The 20177-nt window shown below is 43.0% G+C and overlaps 1 protein-coding gene across 1 annotated transcript in view; it reads right to left on the reverse strand.

Moving 5' to 3' along the window:
- The window catches only part of DENND2B (DENN domain containing 2B), a 146153-nt gene that overhangs the window by 24891 nt on the left and 101085 nt on the right, over nt 1–20177 (reverse strand). The window contains exons 10-13 of the mRNA XM_082317029.1: nt 18477–18546; nt 8687–8764; nt 4589–4729; nt 1456–1604 (exon numbers count right to left, since the gene is read on the reverse strand). Of these exons, the coding sequence (XP_082173155.1) occupies nt 1456–1604; nt 4589–4729; nt 8687–8764; nt 18477–18546 (438 nt within the window). The remainder of the gene's footprint in view (nt 1–1455; nt 1605–4588; nt 4730–8686; nt 8765–18476; nt 18547–20177) is intronic.

Below are 20177 nucleotides of genomic sequence, written 5' to 3' on the forward strand. Positions count from 1 at the left end.
ACAGAACGATGTAATTAAGCATGCTGTAGAAAAAGAGCCAGAAGGAACACGCCAACAGTATTTTCAAAAGCCACCTACCCCAATATTCATGGTGTGACTCACATATCTACTAAAGTACTGCAGAAACCCTGGACTAGCTACACAATTCTCACCAGAAGTTTATGTGAAATTAAGTCATCCCAAATGGTCATTCAAACTAAGGGTTACTGACAAGGCAAGGGATGAAATAAAATGTTCCTGTTGTTCTAGACAACAAAAAAGACTGCTAAGGAAGTAACTTTATAACCTGAGAAGGGTCTGCAGCTTTAAGAAATTTTCCCCTAAAGGTTGTAAAGCTTTTACTATGCAAAGTATTTTTGCTATTATATACACTGGCGGCCACTAAGTGCAGCTATTATTTCTGGCGGTCATTCAGAGAAGGTCGGGGCTGATAAAGTGTTTAACAGAGTTTGTTTGGGTAGATCCATCTGTGTTTTTAACCACCCATACAGTCTTTTGTGTCCTTTTAAAAGATGCTGGATGTTCCTGAGTCTAATAAATTACGGTCTTCACTTTTATTTGCCATCTTTTATTATTTATCATGCCACAGCAAAGAATGTCTTCTTTACAATGTCCACGCTTTTCTATATGGATTACACAAGCATCTGAAAAAGGGATGATTCTTTGCTGCGGGGCAGGGGTAAAGCCTACACAGAGCTCCCATTTCCTTGGTAAAGGCTATGTGGAGTTGTGACCTGTCGCTCTCACTCCTTACACCTTGGGGTGAGTTCATGCCTCAGAGGAGCCAAGGAGGTGAGACTGCAATTAAAGGGCAGGGAAGTAAGAGGTATGCTGAAAGGATGTAGCAAGGAGCCCAAGATGGAGCTTTGGAAAGGAAATGTTTTCAGGTCATGTGAGCACCAGGAAAAATATCCTAACTAGTTGGGATGGGCCGTAACAGCATTCTTAACACTCCCACTGGATGGGTTTGGTAGTACAGGATTTGAAACCTAGCCCCATTATAAACTCTCTGTACTGCATGGAGCAAACCAGGTGAACTCTCAGCACCCCACTTCCCTGCCTGGCTGCACTGCATGGCCACAAGGTGAAGCACCTCAGTGACAATCTCTGCTATTGTTTATGAGTACACTGTTCCAAAACCTGAAATGAAATATTGCTAGGACTATATTGCTTCAAAAGGCTGTGCAAACATTTACTGACTATGAAGCAGGTGAGTATTGGTATCACCATTTTACAGATGGGAAAGTAAGACAGAACAAGTGGCTTGTAGCTAGTGACTGCTAGCAAATGTGTGCCCCACCTGATACAAATAATTTCCATTGATGTAAAAATTATTTAAATCCTACAGTGAGAGGATCCTCACATCTGACAACCATTCTGGACATTTTATAAAGCTTTTTGTATCCAGAGGTAGTACTGTCCTGAATGTGTGATTCAGGTCCCTTTGCCACTTACCTGAGCTTATCTGCTACAAAAATCACACGCCGCTCCAACAGGAGAGAAGCAAAGATCCTGATGATCTGACGAACGCTGAGGCACTTGAAAAGGCATTCAAAGTCCACATGTTCCAGGCGCGAGTCCATGGGCCGCCGCAACTCAATGACCTGAACACATCCAAGACACATCAGTCAGCATCACTGGTTAGGGTTGACAGCACTAGGGGAGCCCGGCACCCCAGCCGGGGCCCTCGAGCACCGCTCCATGCTTTCCTGTTGAGGGGACCCAGAGAACAACCCCCATCCTCTTTTGCAAACTGAGGCTCAAGGCACAACACTCCAGAGAAATGGCATATTACGCATTTCACTATCAAGTCATTCTTCTTCCCAGAATATAGTTGTGCGTGTTAAATCTGCTGTCATTTCCGAGGGAAGCGTAATTCTGCCTTCTAAACACCCTGTCAGAGATGTAAAGCTTGGCTGAGTCAACAGTATGAAGCAAGTAACAAACTGGAAACACTGGAGCCAGAAGCTTACAAGGTTAAAACAGCCATAAAGACAAGGTAAATTGGTTATAAACTTGGCTAGCAATTCAAATATACATCTAGATAGGAGCCAGGGACTGAACTTAAAAGGCCGGGCAAAATTTAAATCCAATTTACTTAATTTTCACTCTTCTATGATGCATAATTCACTAGATAATGTTTAAGCCTTTTTTTTTTTTTTTTTCCATAAAGATATGTACATATATATACTTAACTGGGGAGTCAGGACAAGGTCTTAGATGGTGACTTGTGACATCCCTTTAAAGTCTAATTTTCATACTTCATCCATGACCTCAGGCCCTCTCCTTCCTTTTCTGAAATGCCTTTTGCTTGATTCCTTTATTATATCTTCCTTTTACTCTGCAATTGACATGCTCAGATGTGGAACTTGAAGGCGGAGGACAGAAAAAAGAAGAGGGGAAAAATAACATGAAGAAGAGAGTAACAGAGGGAGAAAAATATGAAGTGCAAGACAGCAAATGATGAACTACTGAGGAATTTGAGGAAACAGAAGGGAAAGGGGAAAAGTTGGCCAACTTGAAGCTGTGCTGAAATCTCTGAAGACATATTAACAGGAACATATATACATCTCCTTCTTTCCATATGTCAAAAAATCACCGTCACTTTATTGCTTTAGACCACTTCTATGTTTTCATGCACATGACACCACATTCCACGAGCATAGTGTATTGGGTTTAAACTGGAGTAGCCCTTAAAAATTCCTCACAAACACACTGTTTTAAGGATATGATCAAGACCACAGGATACTGGAAACAAACCAGTTCATACCAGTTTAGTTGTAATATTGTTTGTGATCAGTAACACAGGACTGTAAAAAGAAAGTCACTGTTAGAACAGTATTTGTGTACAGAATTGATTTTTTTTAAGCCTGAAGTACAGAAACATTATGGTGCCAGAGTATTAGATACCCATCACTCAGCTGTTGCCCCAAACAGCAGTAAGAATCAAATTGCAGAGCGATGGTGTACCATGAATACCTCCACGGGAAACGCTGCCTGCCTACCTCTTTCTCATATTCAGTAAAGGTGCCCACTTCCATTCCTCAGCATTGGGATTGCAAGCTCAAATCATGTTTATGTGCCAAATCATGAGGAGCTGGTTTTACTGCAAAACTTCCAACACTAAAATCTTGCTGCAGGGTAGGATGCAATGCAAGTTACGGCAGCTTTTACAAATGCCATGGATGTTTTCTGTTGCCTGGCAAAGCTTTCTGCTTCAGTCTGCTCATCACAAAGAAATATACTGTCTGCTTCCCAATTAATCATCATCTTTGTTTAGGCCAGAGAAGCCACAATGGAAGGACAAGATTCTGTTCCTAATTAAGCCAGTGCATTCCATTTAAATAACGAGTTTGTACTAGCATAACAGAGAGCAAAGCTCAGCCAGAAAGAGTTGTTTGTTTGTTTGGAATTATCTCAATGTTTTTCTCTGGGAGAGTTCAGAAGCTTGAGCAGAGGATAGAGAAGTTGCAGATCCATGGTTCCCAGATATATTCACATCAAAAAAGCATTATCAGATCTTACCACTGTTACGCCAATCAGCCTTTCAGTTTTCCTTTGCTTCTCCAGAAGAAAATGCCTGTGACTTAAACATGCCCTGCAAGTCACTTATCCAAGGAACCCTTTACATTCATACCAAGTGACATTACAGGCCCACTCCCTTGAAGTCGGTGGCATTACACTTGGAGAAAATATGATTCAATATAAAAATAGTAATAGCACTGTAAAACTAACCCTAAGGAGTGTAAAATAACCCTAGAGGGAAATTTTTTTCCTGCTTTCACTAACTGGGCCAAATTCTATTCCTATCTGCAGTAATGTATTTCCTCTATACACTTGCCCATCTGAGTGGAGCTATTGTATACTTACATAAGGACATGCAGAGAGCAGAATTTGACATGACGAATGGCTAGCAAGCCTCAAGTTACAAAAAACGTTTTAAGCAAGGCACCAATATTGTCATTTTCCAGTAAGGCGTGTGTTGTACAATGCTAGGCTTCTAGCTACTTGAGTCAGTAATAAAAGGAAATGAAATCTATTATATGTGCACACAAACACACAAAAACCTTTATATGACATACAGTCTATTTCTTTGAGGGCCAGTGACAGGGTATTTACTGCCAAAAAGAGCCATTTAAATGCTGCTGGTCACCCCTCCTAACAAGGCCAGGACCAGCAGTAATGAGGTTTGCAATAACAACCAGCTGCTGAACTGTTCAAGTACAGCCAGCATGGGAAACTTACACTTGCTTGTTATCACTGTGATAAAGCCCAGCAACACTCTAGTCTGTTAACTACACTAGGCCAGGCATACTAGGACATGTGTGTTGTGTTTTTTTTCTTAAGCACAACTTATTAATAAATGTAAAGTAACAAATACATAACAATAAATTGGCTTATAATCATCAATGGGAACTAGCATTAGCATATCGACACTGGTGCAGCTCCTGCACTGCTCATTTTGAGCGTGTGCCACCTCACATGCCTTGCAGTATCCGTATGTCTCCTCCTGTTTTTCTTTCGCTGTTTGATATTGGAGTGGTGAGGGGGGAGGCTTTGACTTTTAATGTTTGCAGTTGCTTTTTACCTCGTTTCCAGCTCCAGGCAGAAAGGTTTTGACTTTGATTGTCTTTCCAGGTGCAGGAAAAGGAGATTCCATCAGACTCCTCATAAATGGATAAACCAAGGCAGCAGATATTCCCCTTCTCCTTTCAACCTCATCCAGGATCTGATTCATTAGTAAGACATAAGAGAGAGAGAGAGAGAGAGACAACATGTCAGCACCACATACACTTTTGAAGCATCTTTTGACCTGCGTATGCCCAAACACACGGCCGATCTAAGTTTAATTCTCCTCTGCCATGCATTTCTTCACTACCATTAAAGCCATGGGATTCAATCGTACTCCAAAAATGATACATTTTCCAGTTACAAAATGGAGCTTGTCTGTGAATGCAGTTTACACAAAGAAGAAATAACAAATCTGGAAAAGGGAAAGAAGGCTCAGTATGGCAAAAGGGATCTATATCGTTGGGATTTTGCCTGAACAACAGGGTGAGCTGAAGGAGAGAAAGATCAAAACAAATCCCATGATCACAGGCCAGGTCAGCATCACGTCTCAGTGGTGCATCTTGAAATTTGTATTAAGGAGAAACACTTTCTTCTGCCCTGGGCATCTCTTCCATTTCAACTGAGAGGGCAGGAAAAAGCCAGACCAGCAAGAAAAGCAGCCCTACCACACTGTGATGCCAGCAGAGGTCCACCAGGGAAGAGCTCCTGGAAGAACCCCGGCCATGGTGGCAGCAGTCACGTCGCAGTCTGTGCCGAGCTGGAGCCAGCCGCCAGCAGCCTCATGAAGCATGCCCAGTTGTTTACACTGGGTGCCTGCATGAAGGTCATTTTCTGTTTGACATGATGCAGAGCAGGCAATCTAGTTTTGAAATGAGCAGATGGAACTTCTTACAGATAGAGAGGACTATTATTTTCTTCTCTCTTTTGTCACATGGGCCAACATAAATTAGATCACAGCTAAATTTTCCCACATTAGACAGACCATATAGATGATAAACCTAAAGAAGATGAGAAAGCAAGCTTCAAAGCAGTTAGTGGTTTGACCTGAAATGGTGATCTTTTAACCACCACTCAAGAGCAAAAGGCCATACAAGAGTTAGTGGGTCTGAGCCAGGCATTTTCCCTTGTTTCTCTTGGAAATGCTTTTCACTGAAACAGAACATTAAAAGATACTTAAGCACAAGCTGGTGACTTACGATGATAGCTAGTGACACCAAATGCCAACAGAGGCATAGTTTCCTCATCCTCCTTGCAACATAGTAAAGACCTAACTAAAGCAAAGCTGATGCTATATACATAGCTTGCATTCCAGTCCATGGAAGTGGCAGATAACCATAAATGAAGATACGAATTTAATTCTTGATGTAATTTGCAGCACAACAACTATCCTCACCAAACAAAACCAGCTGCCCAAATGGGAAATAGTAATGAACCAAGGCTATGCCTCGGGTCCCTTAGTGCTCCTGCACGCTGCCAGCATGCAGTTGAAACGTGCCCAACACATATCTCCTTTTCTGCAGTAACTATTTGATGTTTTCTGTTGCTGGAGTTGGGGGCCATGTGTGTGTCATATCCCTGTCCCAACAACCTTCACAACACAAATAAAAAGGAGCATTTAAACAGAATAAAAGTTGAACAGAGATCTCAGAAGATAAAATGGTCAAAAACATCTGTTGAAACCATGACCAAATGAACTGCCTGAAAGTAAAGATATCTCTGGTTCTCAAGTCTGTCTTAGCAGTAGATAGTACAACAGTGAGCATAAAAAGCTTTGAGGAAGATGAAAATAATGCAGGCTATCAGAAACAAGATGATAAACATTTTAAAACAGAGGACTCCTTTTGCTTTTCTGATAAATAACATCCAAGGTTTAATATCTCGTGGTCTTTCATCACTCACATTTTTCTGTAAAGACAACTGTTTCTTGTTTTGACTAATTTGGCAAAGTGCACCATCATGATCGTCTTCCTTTCTTTCACTGGATTTATGAATTAGGACAGCCCAGGTTCCTCTTACTAGGCTGGAAAAAGAGACTGCCTCACTTTTCAAGAACTTCTGTCTCCATCCACACCACATCTGTCTTCAAAACCAACAGGGATGCTGAGGCTCAAACTATTGCTCCTACATTTAACAGCTGTTTCGTCCAAACCCTTTCCAAATGCGATGCTTGGAGTGCGTGCTAAAGAGCTGTGCTAAACCCAGCCCAGGGCTGGAGTCAGCCCCATGTGCTGCCAAACACCCTGCTCCCACCCTGGTGCCAATACCGTGAGGAGGTGACCAGCCCTCTGTAGGACAGTACTGCTGTGGCCAGACTCCAGTGCGGTGGGGTCCTTTTGTGGCCCAGCCCCTCCACGAGCCTGGTAGTTGAAAAAGAGCACAGGTGTATTACAGCCCCATTCAGGGCCCAATAGGCAATTGAGTGGGAGCCTTCCTTCCTGCACAGACCAAGAATTTGAGGCCGGTGTGGCCAGGGCCTGCCTGCCACAATGCCTGGGAACAGCCCCTGCTGAAGCCAGTGAAATTACACTCACCCATCAACCTTGGGTTCACTTTGGCTGGATGACCAGACACTTTTTTTCAAGTTACAGATTGAACTGAGAAAGCAGATTATTTGCAATTTTGGTGCGATGACCTTCCTTGTCTGACTTTATACCTCAGCTGCAGTGATACTTGGTTGTAAGGAGGATACTTAAATTTTCTTTTTTATTTTTTTCCGTTTTTCCCCTCTCCCAAGTTTTCCTTTGAAAATTAGTGCACTATCAAAATTAGATAAAAACATAAAAGCAAACAAAGAGCCTCAGGACATGTCTCCATACCACGAGTTTGGTGAGTTGTGTTATCCTCCCAGAACAATGCATTCTGTTTCGCTCACAGATATCTGTGTTTAGAAACATATTATGTCTAAGAGACACTGTTATAAACCCCTTGGTTTCAGAGCTTTATGAAAGACGTCAGAAGCAGAATTGCAAATTACTATTGCAACCCAATTGTTTTTCTTCACACAAGATTTGTGTTAAAGTTTTATCTAGAAAAGCTTGAAACCTGCTTTGAAGATAACATTCTGTATGATTATTAGATCATACAAACAATATAAATGCTATGATTTTTATTAACTTCAATGATTTACATGTTCTTTTCAACTTTATTCCTATACAAAGGAACAAGAAAAATCTGTATTAAGTTCTGTGAGATTTCCCATATCTGAATTGAAAATCTCTGACAAATTAAAACAACATTTCTATGAACACTGTATCGAAGTTGGAAAAGGGAAAGGCAGCCATTTGACATTGGACATGTCATTGTTCTCCACAGATCACCAGCAAATCCTATACAAAACTCTGAGGTGCTCACTGGATTTTGCAGGACACGCTCTCAGAGGACCAGGAGGCCCTAAACTGGCAGCTAGAGAGATATTTCAAATGTTAATTAATCAGAAATGTTCTTAATAGTTGATTTTAATAACCTTTTGTCTTACAAAAGAAGAATGCTTGTGGCTCTGGAGCTGACTGGCGGTTAACTGTTTCTATGGCTATTTAATCCGTCAGTTTAGCTGCAATGCCCTGCTCATTGTCTCGAAACTCCTGTGTCAAGAAATGTATTACCTAGGTAAACCACATCAGCATACAATGCAGCTTTGCATTCATTAATGTGGAGGCCAATTAAAAGATTATCCATGCTCCCAGCCTCCTAGGATAAAAAAACGTGTCAATAGAGTTAAGCATATAGAATTCACTTATCAAATAATCTTTTTTCTTAACCTCATCATTCCACAGGGTATTGGAGTAAAAGTGGTACTGGCCCATCATTCAAACTGTGGATGCCAAGAATTACAGCTCAGCACAGAACGGCTTTAGAAAACAATGGAAAAAAATTCAGTCAGCCAGATCATACAGACACCCAGATGTTTTTTGAATCAGGTTCTGCCTCAGTCACAGAAGTAATAAGACATTCTTTGATGAACCCAATAATAGGGATGGAATATCCAAAACAGCAACTGTAAAATACAGTTATCTCCCATCAAAAGAAGAAATTCTTCTCATCTGGCCCATCACTGCGGATGCGTCTCAGTAAACAATCAAATTAAAAAGCAATATTGAAAAAAAAATGTTCTTACCTTGGAAAATAAGTCAAAGCACCCCAGCCGGCTGATGACGCAATAAACTTCAGGTAGGCGTGGGCCTTTTCCACTTGGCTGATAACAGTAAAAAGGAGATTGAAATTACATCTTAATTTGGAGTCATAAGGAAATACACTTTTCTCTCTGATCACACAGTTGGCCATCATGTGATATCTTTCGCTATCCACTTCTCCATCAAAATAGCTACTCTTGGAAAAGCATCATATTTCTTCCACAAGACAGGAAACTAAAAAGCGTAAATAGTGCTTATCCACTTTGGAAATCACAGCGCATTGGAGCTGTATTCGAATATCGCTCCAGCTTGCAGCCATAAAAGCACATTTAACTATGACTATAACTCAAGCCTGTGCTATCATTGTCCTCTGCTCCTGCTGCGGCATGAGGAGTGGGGCCACCCTGGGGCCACACGCTGGGAGATGAGCACTACAGTGTTCAAGGGAAGTTGTGATGGCTTTAGTTCCTCACTCACTCCATGATGCTCAAAGAGAGCTCAACTTACAGTAAGCAAGCTCATAGACCTAAACAAAGACAAGCTGCATGAGCTAAATCATTAACTTCCTCAGATTAATGCATGATAAACATGAAACTCTTAAATAACTTAAACAGTGGCAAGTATGAATCAATGATGCAAATTCCCCCCACCCCTCATCCCTCCAAAAAAAACCCTATAAAGACTGTCCTCTATAACCATCTTATTGAATATATTTCCTAGAGAAAGAAATGGTTTAAATTGGCGTGACTGACATTTATTCCCTCAGTATACCGGACTCTGCAACCCTGCCTATACCACTGCAGGGAAAGGCCCGGCAGCACTGTGTGTGAAAGAAGGGTACAACCACTTGCTGGATTCGGCTTATTTACTGGAAAAGAAGTAGAATTACGCCAATACTGAGTACTTTAGAAAAACCATCCTCACTGGCAAGGTCCTCAGAGCACAGAGCTGGTCTGCCTGTGTCCTGCATGCGTACAATGCGCGCAGATGGCAGTGACATCCATGCATAGCAGCTTCCCACTGTATTTTTAATAAGCTGTGATGCAGCATTCCAGTTTTGTGTAGCTGCAACTGATTTTCACCAGATCAGCAGGCACACACTTCCTAGGGGCTGTTATTTTAACAAGGCAGCTTGTTGACTTCAGATGCAGTCACGTGTAATCCCGAGATACAATGCAAGGAAGTTCTGACGCTGCCTCGTCCAGGAGCTACGTCCATCATGGCACAGAATGGCTGCAGGTACGCTAGCAAACCCCAATACCCCAGCAGCAAAAAGCAGAAAGCGGGGTCTGAGACAATAGGTGAGGCTGCCTACCTCCTTGCATCTCATGGAGTCAGCTGTGCTTGTGCCGCAGGGAGTGAAAAGTGGCTGCAAAAGAATCACTTGGCATCACTTAGCCTCTTTGCGCAGCTGTACATTATTGATATGCAGCAGTGACAGAATCATCTCCATTAATAACAACTCTGTGATAAAGGAGCTCAGTCACTGTTTCCATCAGCTTCTGCCCACTTGTACATTTAGCCAAAGTGGCTGATCATCTCCTCTGTATCCACACAGAAGGCCAGTATGATACAGTAATTACCTTCTCCATGGTGTGTTTGACATTTACATGCCACACAGATGTCAATCAAGAGAAACTGAGGGGGTAGCTGTGCTTTTTAAATCTGAATATTGCAATCTAGACTTGGACAGTCAGCAGGTGCCTGCCTGTTATAATAAAGACCACAAAAAAATACCAAAGCTAAGTGAATACAGATGAGTCTATTTCTGGATCCAAACCTGCTCACTACACGTCACATCTCTGAAAAAGCAGAGCCCTTTTTTGTCCATATTAGGTATAAAACCCTTTCTAAAGGCACTGAGTGATTATATCAAGCATGTGGGATTTTGGTTAAAATCATTGTGTCAAATCTGCAGGAATGCCGAAGCCATGCCAGGAGGCTTGGATAGCTCCCAGCCAAGAGCTGTCTCACTGAGTGCCAGTAAAAACATCACATTCCTGGGTCATCTATAAGACCAGAAACAATAACTGCTTAGCGCTTACTCAAAGATTCTCCTTTATAAAATATCACTGCTTTAAAAAGTCTTAAAGGCTACATGTCTCTGAGAGCTGAGATTCTTCCCTCCTTGCACTCATCGTATAGGACATCCTTTTCTGTTATTTCAGAGACTTTTTCTTGCAAACAGCACAGCCTCCCAGATGCGTAGAAATCATCTGTAAGAGGCAGCAAGGAAAAGCCTCAGGCAGAACCATTCTGAGGGACAGGACTTCTCAAATTTCTAATACTGGCAACTCTTCACATAACTTCCCTTCTCAGCCATTAGTTTACATCTCAAAGATGGATCTAAAACACCTGCTCATTGTGCTTTAGTTTGCTTCTTTCCCAGAAAAACATCGTATGGGACATGACACTCCTCCCTTCTCTGCCTGAACTCTTCTCTCTTCACTAGAGAAGACTTGGGCACTGGGTCTGGCCAACAGTACTGGTTTAACCTCCTCTCTTCCCAGAAGAGAGTGCTTCCAAGCTGCAGGCTGTGCTCTACAAGGTAGCTACAAAGCCTTGGAGTCATGTCCTCCAAGGCTCACTCTTCCACACGATGAATAGGTCCAGTTCAGGGAAGCTGCATGGTAAAGAAGCACAGCTGAGAGGCATCTGAGTGACTCTGCCTTGGTGCACTGCACTCCTCCTGGAAGAAGAGGGATGGAGAAGATGATGTTTTAGTTTTGATTTGTTTTCAGTTTGTTTTCATGGAGCCCAGGATATTTTCAGCCTTAGTCCAGTATCACGAATGAAAATGCTAATGAGTTTTGTTGATAACAAGACAGTTTCCCAAGACGATGAATATAAACTGACAAGAACTTGGCTACAAGATGGAGGAGCTGAGATCTGCATCAAGGCTGGTCCACAAGTGGCTCAGAACAGTCTTTTTTATAGGAAGTTTAATCTGAAGTTTACTGACTAAAGATGACTCCAAAACCTGCTTTGGCAGGAGAAACAGGAGACTTTCACTCCAAAAAATAAGCTTGCCATTTTTCTCTTTCAAATCACACCTCCCTGCCCATGTGCTTGAAATCTAGGGGAGCCTTCAGAGATCTCCTCCCGGTCTGGCATAGCACTGAGAGTCTCACACACTGCACACACCTGCTTTCAAAGCAAGGCAGGCTGTCCCTGCAGTGTGCATACTCGCCAGCCATTCAGACATGTAACTCAGTGGTTTGGGGTTTTTAAGATACTGGGGAGGCTGTGGTGTATCAGGAAAGCTCCTGGTTTCACAGCCCCAGAAATAACTGGGGAATGCTAGTCCCAGCATGCTGACATCAGAGGAACCAAAGCAGTGGGGACCAAACTCAACTTTTTTCCTCCCGCACTTCTCCTCCCAGCTTCTCCCATCTACCTGAAGATACACTGTGTGGAGAGGAACGGCAGCAAAAACAGACCTACCAAACAGCAAGAAAGAGAAACATGCACCATAGTCCTACCTGCCATCTCAAAGAAGCAGGAGTGCAGCAAGAAACAGACTAACATCAACCTGAAAACTCCAGAAGGGCTGTGCTCCTTCCTCCCCAAAATGGGACAGGACATCTCACCTGAGATCTTCTAAATAATTGCACAGAGAGAATTATTAGGAAAACCGGAACAAGCAGTAAGGGCTTCCCCAAGGCCAGGTGAAAAAGGACCATCAGAAACGGACAGCAGCAGCTGACTTGTCTGAAGGAAGCAGCCTTTCCAAAGCACATGCGTTAGCTCTGCATAAGCCTCTAACACCCTGGGCTCCCTTTGAGACCAGAAGTGCAGATGCTTCAATTGCAATTAGCTGTAATTAAAGCAATGATCATATAACAGAGATAGTACATAAAAATATTTAACTCTAAATGACAATGCAAATGTCATTTTCACATACATATTGTGTTATGTTTACTCCCTTCTGCAGGAGAGTGAAAAGGACACTATTTTAATCCTATCTGATCTAGGACTGTTTTGATCTTGGAACAATGAAAGATGTAGGCTCAGTCCAAAGCTTAAACAGGGAAACATTAGAGCCACACACAAGCTGATGGGATGCGTAGCTTGAATGGATAACATCAAGAGGATAGAGGAGATGCCTCCCATGAACATTTTTCTGCATATACTGGATAAGGCTTGGCAGTTTCAGAAAGAGAGAGGCATACTGAAAACCCAGCAAAGCTCCTTCTTGGGACATCTGCTGTTTTGTTGTTGGCTTAATCTAAAGAATGACAGACCTACAAATACAGACTGAAAAGTAGGTTTGCAGCAATCAGGTTATTGTGTCAGATCAGACCACAATCACAGCCTCATGGCCACACAAGCCCTAGCCTCACCAGCAAGCCAACATATCCAGAAAGAGGTGTTCCTTAATGGTGTCAGGAATCAGAACAATTAAAATGTTGAGAGTCTAAAATGAATACATCAGTCACAAGCCAGCTTCTGTGGCGGCTCTTGATTCCTTGTTAGGGCCAATCCAAATTCAGACCATGAGAAAACTGTGGGTGTTTTAAATCCAAAAGCTTGTCTTAAAGTCCTCTTGTTATATGTGAAACATGAACTTTTAATGCCAGAGCACCCAATATGCATGGGGCTGTCAAAGGTGCTTCGGGGAGGGCAGGACGGAGGGAAGAAGGCAAGGGGATGAAAAGGTTTCCCAGTGAGCTTCTTTCAGTTCCATAGACATTAGCCTGCATCCCACAAACATTGCTTTCACAGTGTAATGAATTCCCCTCTCCTGCCCCAGCAAACGCAGGATGAACTAGTCCCACCTAACGACTGTTTTTCATGTTTTAATATACACACTTCATGTTCAGGCATCCACTCCTCCACTAACTCTGGGGCTAGCTCATCTTAGCCTAGAAAAGTGCTGGAGGAGCATTTTTTCTGTGAGAGGGAAGAAAGAGGTAGGATAGGGTGAAACAGACCCTGCAAGTTTTCATATTATTTCTGCGAGTACAAAGCTACTAGCCAAGAAATCCTGACATTGTCAGGCTTTCTGCTCTGAGAACTGGGTTTTCTCAGATGTCTGCCCTATATGATAGAAATGTGTGTCTCTTACTGTTCCCATGAACCAGCTGCCAGCTGTGGCGACAAACGGCAGGGCATTGTTTTGAGTATGCAGTATCTTATACTCCACTATTGCCCCACTAGCTAGAACTAGCACCCCTCAGCATATGCAGCAACTCCCATGGCAGTAAAGCCCAAGATGCTTGTGAAGATCCCATAAAACAGCAGCTTACATGCCATGACTGTCCCTTGCGCTAGGGGCTGGCACAGCTGTGGATCCCAGCCACAAGGACACTGACAGCCCAGGCTGCCAAGGAGCTGCCCTGGATCCAAGCATCTCCCAAAGGATACAGGCCTGGTGTCTCTCTGGCTGTCTACACCCTTTTTCTGGGCTGCAGAAGCCGTTCATGGCCTCCTAGTAAGGAAAGTGTTGCCGATTTTCCAGTACTGGTGGGTCTTGTAGCTAAGACCCTGTCAGCAGAAACCCACTGAGAAGGTCCCTGCTTTCATCACTGTGATCCTTGTATATCCACTGTGCTCTTACTGGGCACAAGCCTATGGGGTTGCACAGATAGAGAAGAGCTAAGACTTCAGTCACACCCCTTAGAAAGCTATTTTTTAACATATTAAATCAAGGCAATCAGTAAAATGAAATTATACACTAAACCAAATTAAAAATCTGTATTTTACAAGGTACGCTCAGATTCATTTTACAGCAGCTTCACCCCTGTTCCTTCCCCACCGTGTGCTCCTGCTCTCCCTTCTGCCCCTGCCCAGGCTGCTGCCCCATAGCACTGGGGGCATTGTAATGTCTGCTGGAAAGGGCCGTGACCAGCTGGGTGAAGCTAAGCCCTCAGCAGGAACTGCTCAAATCATCTTTGCTGCTGACACGTGCATATCGCAGAGCCACAGCCCAAGAACAGCTCTAGAAAAGAGCCTAGCAAGTTGATGGATTAATCAGCATAGAAAAGAAAGTTAAATTAATCTGAGTTATTAAAGAAAAATGTCTTATTTGCAGTAAAATGGCATAGTAGTGAGAGTTAATGTCTCTACTGTATATCGGCCCATTTCCTTTTATATGAAGATGCATACTTCTCACATCGAGTCACTAGGAAAGCTGTTACACGATTGCCTTGGAGGTATCAAGATGTGACTGGGAAACTTCATGCTCTCTATGGAAGTGCAGATTGTTTGCTGTGGTACAATAAGTTACATTCCATTCTAATCCTGTTCCAAAATGAAACAAAACAATATAAATACATTTAAATGGGACACTGTACAGGATTTGCAGTACAAACAGAACATAATTGTCACTGTATCCCTTGAGGTAGTTTTGGCAGGGTTTTAGCACACTCCCCCCCAAAAAAAGGGTCTGGAAGAATCTGAAATCTGAAGGCAGAAAGTGGAGCAGTTCGTTCATATTGCAACATGCCGAAGGAGAACAAGGCTGACAAAAAGTAATTCTTTCATAAACAAAGGAACCATAACACCAGCCTCCGCAGAAGACACAGACAGCCATCCGCACAGGATCAGGCTGGTTGGCCCATCCGGCCGTGGAGCCTGCTGCCGAGGGCTGCCAAATGCTCTAGAAGGTATGGGACGCCTCTTGCTGGGTATCACAAGAGCATCCCTCGCCAGGACAGCTGGGGAATATTTTCTAAGGAATTAGCCTCATGGCAGTTGGCTTGTCTTGAAGAAGAGCAGTTTATAATGATTTTAGGGTTTTCTTATGGTTCTGTATTACGCAGTACGGCCCCACCTTTCTTTTACGCAATGTTTGCCAAAAAGTGCATGTAGTTCCCTGATTATGTTATTGCATTTGACAGGACTTGTGGGTTGGGAATGGGACTAATCAGAGGAGATGCTGTGCACTCCTGGACATCAGAGCCACCCCAATTGAAGCTTTTGGAAGCTGGTCAGGAAACTGGGCACCCAAATACAAAAATGTACTTTAGAGCCCAAGCCTCTGGCCCATAAACAGTGCCTGCAGAATTTACCTGCTCCTTGTTGCCTGTACAAACTCTGTATTCGCATACATAGAACAAGAAAGTATGCACGTGACTGTAAATAGATATATCACACTGAAGTACACATCAGTGAGGCTGTTCCACCCATGCACCGACATTTGCAGGGGACAAGAAATTGTTACACTTTGTGAGTGCAGCTGAACCCTATGGAGAAGGCATTTCAGGTAACAACCCCAATTCCACCATTTCTCCCAGCAGAACAGAAAGAGATGCAGGATCCAAATAACAGCAAATCTCTGCTATTTTTGCCATTTCCCCAGATAGAGAAATGCTGAGATGTTTCTCTGCAGCTTCCAAAATCCTCTTTCTTTCTAAGCCCCAGACTGTGCCAGTTTTGCTCTCAGAAGGCACAGCAGGATTTGCCCCAGGAAGGGGCAAGCTGGTAAAGTACATTGGTATCACTCCACTTTCCTCTGCTGGGTAGGCTGCACCAGTGAGATGAGATACATCAGCTTCTGCACGTCAAGTTTTGGAACCAGATGAAACACCCTGAATTAAGTGATCTCCCAGGCCAGCAGCAGGTCAGCTTTATAACTGGCTTTATAATTATTAGATAGATTTAGCAAAACAGTACTTATTTTTCCCTTTTTTAAATTATTTTTTTTGCTATCTGGTTGATTGATTTTTGCCGTAGCCAATGGAGGATAAAAACAATCTCCAATGCTGTCTCAAAACACCATTTATATAAAAACGTGTAGTATTGATTTAATTCTGTTCCTGGTGTTTCCTACTATGCTAACCTATCTTCTGCACCAGCTGAAAGTCAGTGTTCTATTTTTATTTTGCCTTTAATGTAGGGTGGATTTCACTGAGCCTTAAGTGACTAAAAAAAAGCCTACATTAATCCTTCATTGACAAACTAATTCAACATTCCTGTGTATACATCTTTTCTATTGTGGCTGATTATTTCAGTCTCAGCCTGGTCCAGGATCAACTGGTTTGCATTTCACAAATGCAAGCTCTGTGCATGATTCCAAACTTGCTAACATCCCCAGAAATATAAAAGTCTTAAACCACCTTTACCTGGTAGAGTGGAAACATTCCGTAATTTAATTCCAGACAACATTTTCTGAGGTTTTGTTATTTTTTTCCAAATATACCTTATTATCTTTTTAAATGACAACACATAAAAATGTAATTGAATTGTACTGCTCTCCTACATCTTGTTATGCTTATTTTTGCCAGCAAGAATACCTTCTAGGTGCTCCACTTGTTTATCTCTGAATCACCCCCTGACCAGCCCTAGATTTACTGTAACACAAGCCTTCGTTGACATTTCCTTTCCACATATAAACCTCGTTGTGGCCCACACTTACACAGTGTTACACAGAGTAAGCGAGTCTCCGTGATGCTACCTATGGTAAATACCGCCCACAGAATTGATAAACAAGTTTTCTGTTATGTTAGTTTAAACGAAACTTCTTACAAATAGAGGAACCACACACAGCAATACCTCCCAGAGAGAGCATCTGCTGTCTGCACGACAAGGAGCTTTGCCATAGACAAAGGGGAGGGTAAGAGCAGGGTCAGGTACCAGCAGCATGCAGGATGGAGGGTGCTGTTCTCATGACAGCGAGTTGCCCTGTCTTCTGGGAGCCATTGAAAGCAACTGAAGGCAGGTGTTCCCTGCTTGGAAAGATGGGTAATCATGCCAGAGAAGGAAGGAAGGGGAAAGTGACACTGTCCCTTTCTCTTAGCTGAGGGTAGCTATTTACAAGTTTGCAATGCTGCTGCAGATGTTCATCTTGCATAGAAAGTATGCAAAATGCTCCTGCAGCATCCAATATCCATATAAGCTCTCCAACCAAGTGTAGGCAACTGTCACGTGGACAGCACAGGAGCCATGGCTCCCTGCCTAGTCACTTGCAACCAGCACCAAACTCATGTGAGAGGTGATGAACATAGGCTGGTGCTGCTGTATGCTTTGCTGCTACCCAGTCAGATCTGCAGGATGGACAGCAAAATCCCTGTTTGCACTGTGCTTCACCTGCCTTAATACACTTTGCAAGCCTTCGTGCAGTTTTTTTTTTCCCTGCCCTGCCCTGACACACACACACACACACTCTCTGCCATGCTCTCAATTTATCAGGTAACCAGTGATTTTCCAAGTGATAAGACAAAACTGTTTGGTAGGCTGAGTCGGGTCCCCACACCACCAGCTGACCACCTCTGGTCATGAGGACTGAAAAGGAGCCTGAGAAGCTAGACTTCCCGGCACTGGCATCAGCTTATTGCACGGTCCTGAGCAAATGGTGACGGTGGCCTGCTCTCCACCATTGTTGCCCTCCCACTTGACAGGGTGGCTTATTTACCTCCGTCACAGACCTGCTGCAGACGGATTAGGCAGTGCTGGCAGAGTACTTTGGAGATGTAAGCAGCTGTCCAAGAGATAAACGCTACTCACAAATGTTTAGAAATACATTTGCCTTTGTTTGCAGTGTTGTAGTATTTCTGATTCTGCCTGAAAGCACTTAATATAAAGAATTTTAAAAGTTAAGTGCTCACACAAGAAACTTTCCACATTCTTGTTAATTTCCTACAAGACTTGGGATCTATTTGATTGAGACAGCCATTATGAATTCTTATTTTACTTGAGCTCCTTGCATTTCCAAATTTCAGAGTAACTCCATTTTCTTTTAAAACCATGAGAGACACCCTCAAAGTTCAGACTATAGTTTTGAGATATTGTTTAACAGAATTCTGCATTCTGAGGTGAAAGTGATGTACTTACCAACAGCCTCCTGCAATAACCAAACCGCCGGCTCCCATCTTCCCCAGTCAGCATGAAAGAGAAGGTCTCACTAGAAGAAAACAAATTGCCCAAGTCTTACTATCAGAACTACAGCATAGCTACAAGGTAGATCATTTAGAAAGGGATACTGCCTTATCCAGGCAGTGAGAGATTCTATCCACTGGAGGGTCTTCTCTCCCTCTGCCCATCATCTGGACATACTCTGTGGACAAATTCCATCAGCAGTAAAGCAAAAATATCTGCATGGTTGTGGAGAACCTAGCTATCTTATTATAAGAAGAGATGGGTGCTGAATTTCAATGACATGGCAGCCTATTTGTACTGTAGAAGAAACACAAGAACCAGATTTTGAGGACAGTATTCAAATGCTGTATCTCCCTTACCTTTAGTTAGATCCTGTCTTTGGACCGTGCTTTGTTCTTAGAGGGAGAACCTTAGATATTCTCTAAGAGCAGAGAAATCATTTTCTAATCCAGAAACAACACAGATTTCCAAAATCCAGTTCATTTTATATCCCTGTCTAGGATAAGTACTATTTGCGACAGAGAAGTAAAACAACAGTTTAAGGCTATAATTACAGCACAGGTAAAGGGATGGGTCTGTGAATTTGTGCCCGGACTGAGAAACATTCCTGACTGCTTTTCAAGTTTTAAATGGCATTATATAAAACACTTCTTTGTGCTGGAATGCCAGGGTTTATAGAATTATAGCTGCATATGGGAGGGATATCTTGTTTCACAAACATGGGCTCATGAAAGGTCTGTCTAGGAGAGCAGCAGCAGCAGAGGTGAAATGTTGTATAGGCAGGGCTGTGTGCTTCTCATACCAGTATTGCCCACGCAGTTGTCTGCTTCTCCTTCAAGGTTTTCAATAACTCACTATTCAGGTGCTTCCACGTACCAAATAATACAGCCAAGCATTACAGAATATAACATGGTTATGTTGCATGTGCCATATGTAAGCCAATAAAAAGTTCCATATGTATTCTTGGCTACAGTAATTCCTGCAGGTGAATACTAGTTCCTTGTCATCATTGAAAGTCCCTCTAGACACACTCTGAAAAAGTCTTTACTTCATTTACACATATCAGACCACGCATCTTTGTCAAAAAAACACCTCATAATCTAGGGGAATATGGAGAGACCCCACCTGGAGTACTGTGTTCAGCTCTGGAGCCCTCAGCACAGGAAGGACATGGACCTGTTGGAGCGGGTCCAGAGGAGGGCCACAAAAATGATGAGAGGGATGGAGCACCTATGAGAACAGGCTGAGAGAGCTGGGGTTGTTCAGCCTGGAGAAGAGAAGGCTCCGGGGAGATGACGTGATTGTGGCCTTTCAATACTTAAAAGCGCGCTACTGAGAAAGATGGGGACAGACTTTTTAGTAGGGCCTGTAGCAATAGGACAGGGGGTAGTGGTTTGAAGCTGAAAGAGGGTAGATTTAGACCAGATATAAGGAAGAAATGTTTTACAATGCGGGTGGTGAAACACTGGACCAGGTTGCCCAGAGAAGCTGGAGATGTTTCCACCCCTGGAAACAGTCAAGGCCAGGCTGGACGGGGCTCCGAGCAACCTGCTCTAGTTGAAGATGTCCCTACTCATTGCAGGAGGGGCTGGACTCGATGACCTTTAAAGGTCCCTTCCAACCCAAACCATTCTATGACTTTACGATCCTATGCTT

This window comes from Platalea leucorodia (assembly GCF_965183815.1).
Source record: "Platalea leucorodia genome assembly, chromosome: 7".
Taxonomy (NCBI): Eukaryota; Metazoa; Chordata; class Aves; order Pelecaniformes; family Threskiornithidae; genus Platalea; species Platalea leucorodia.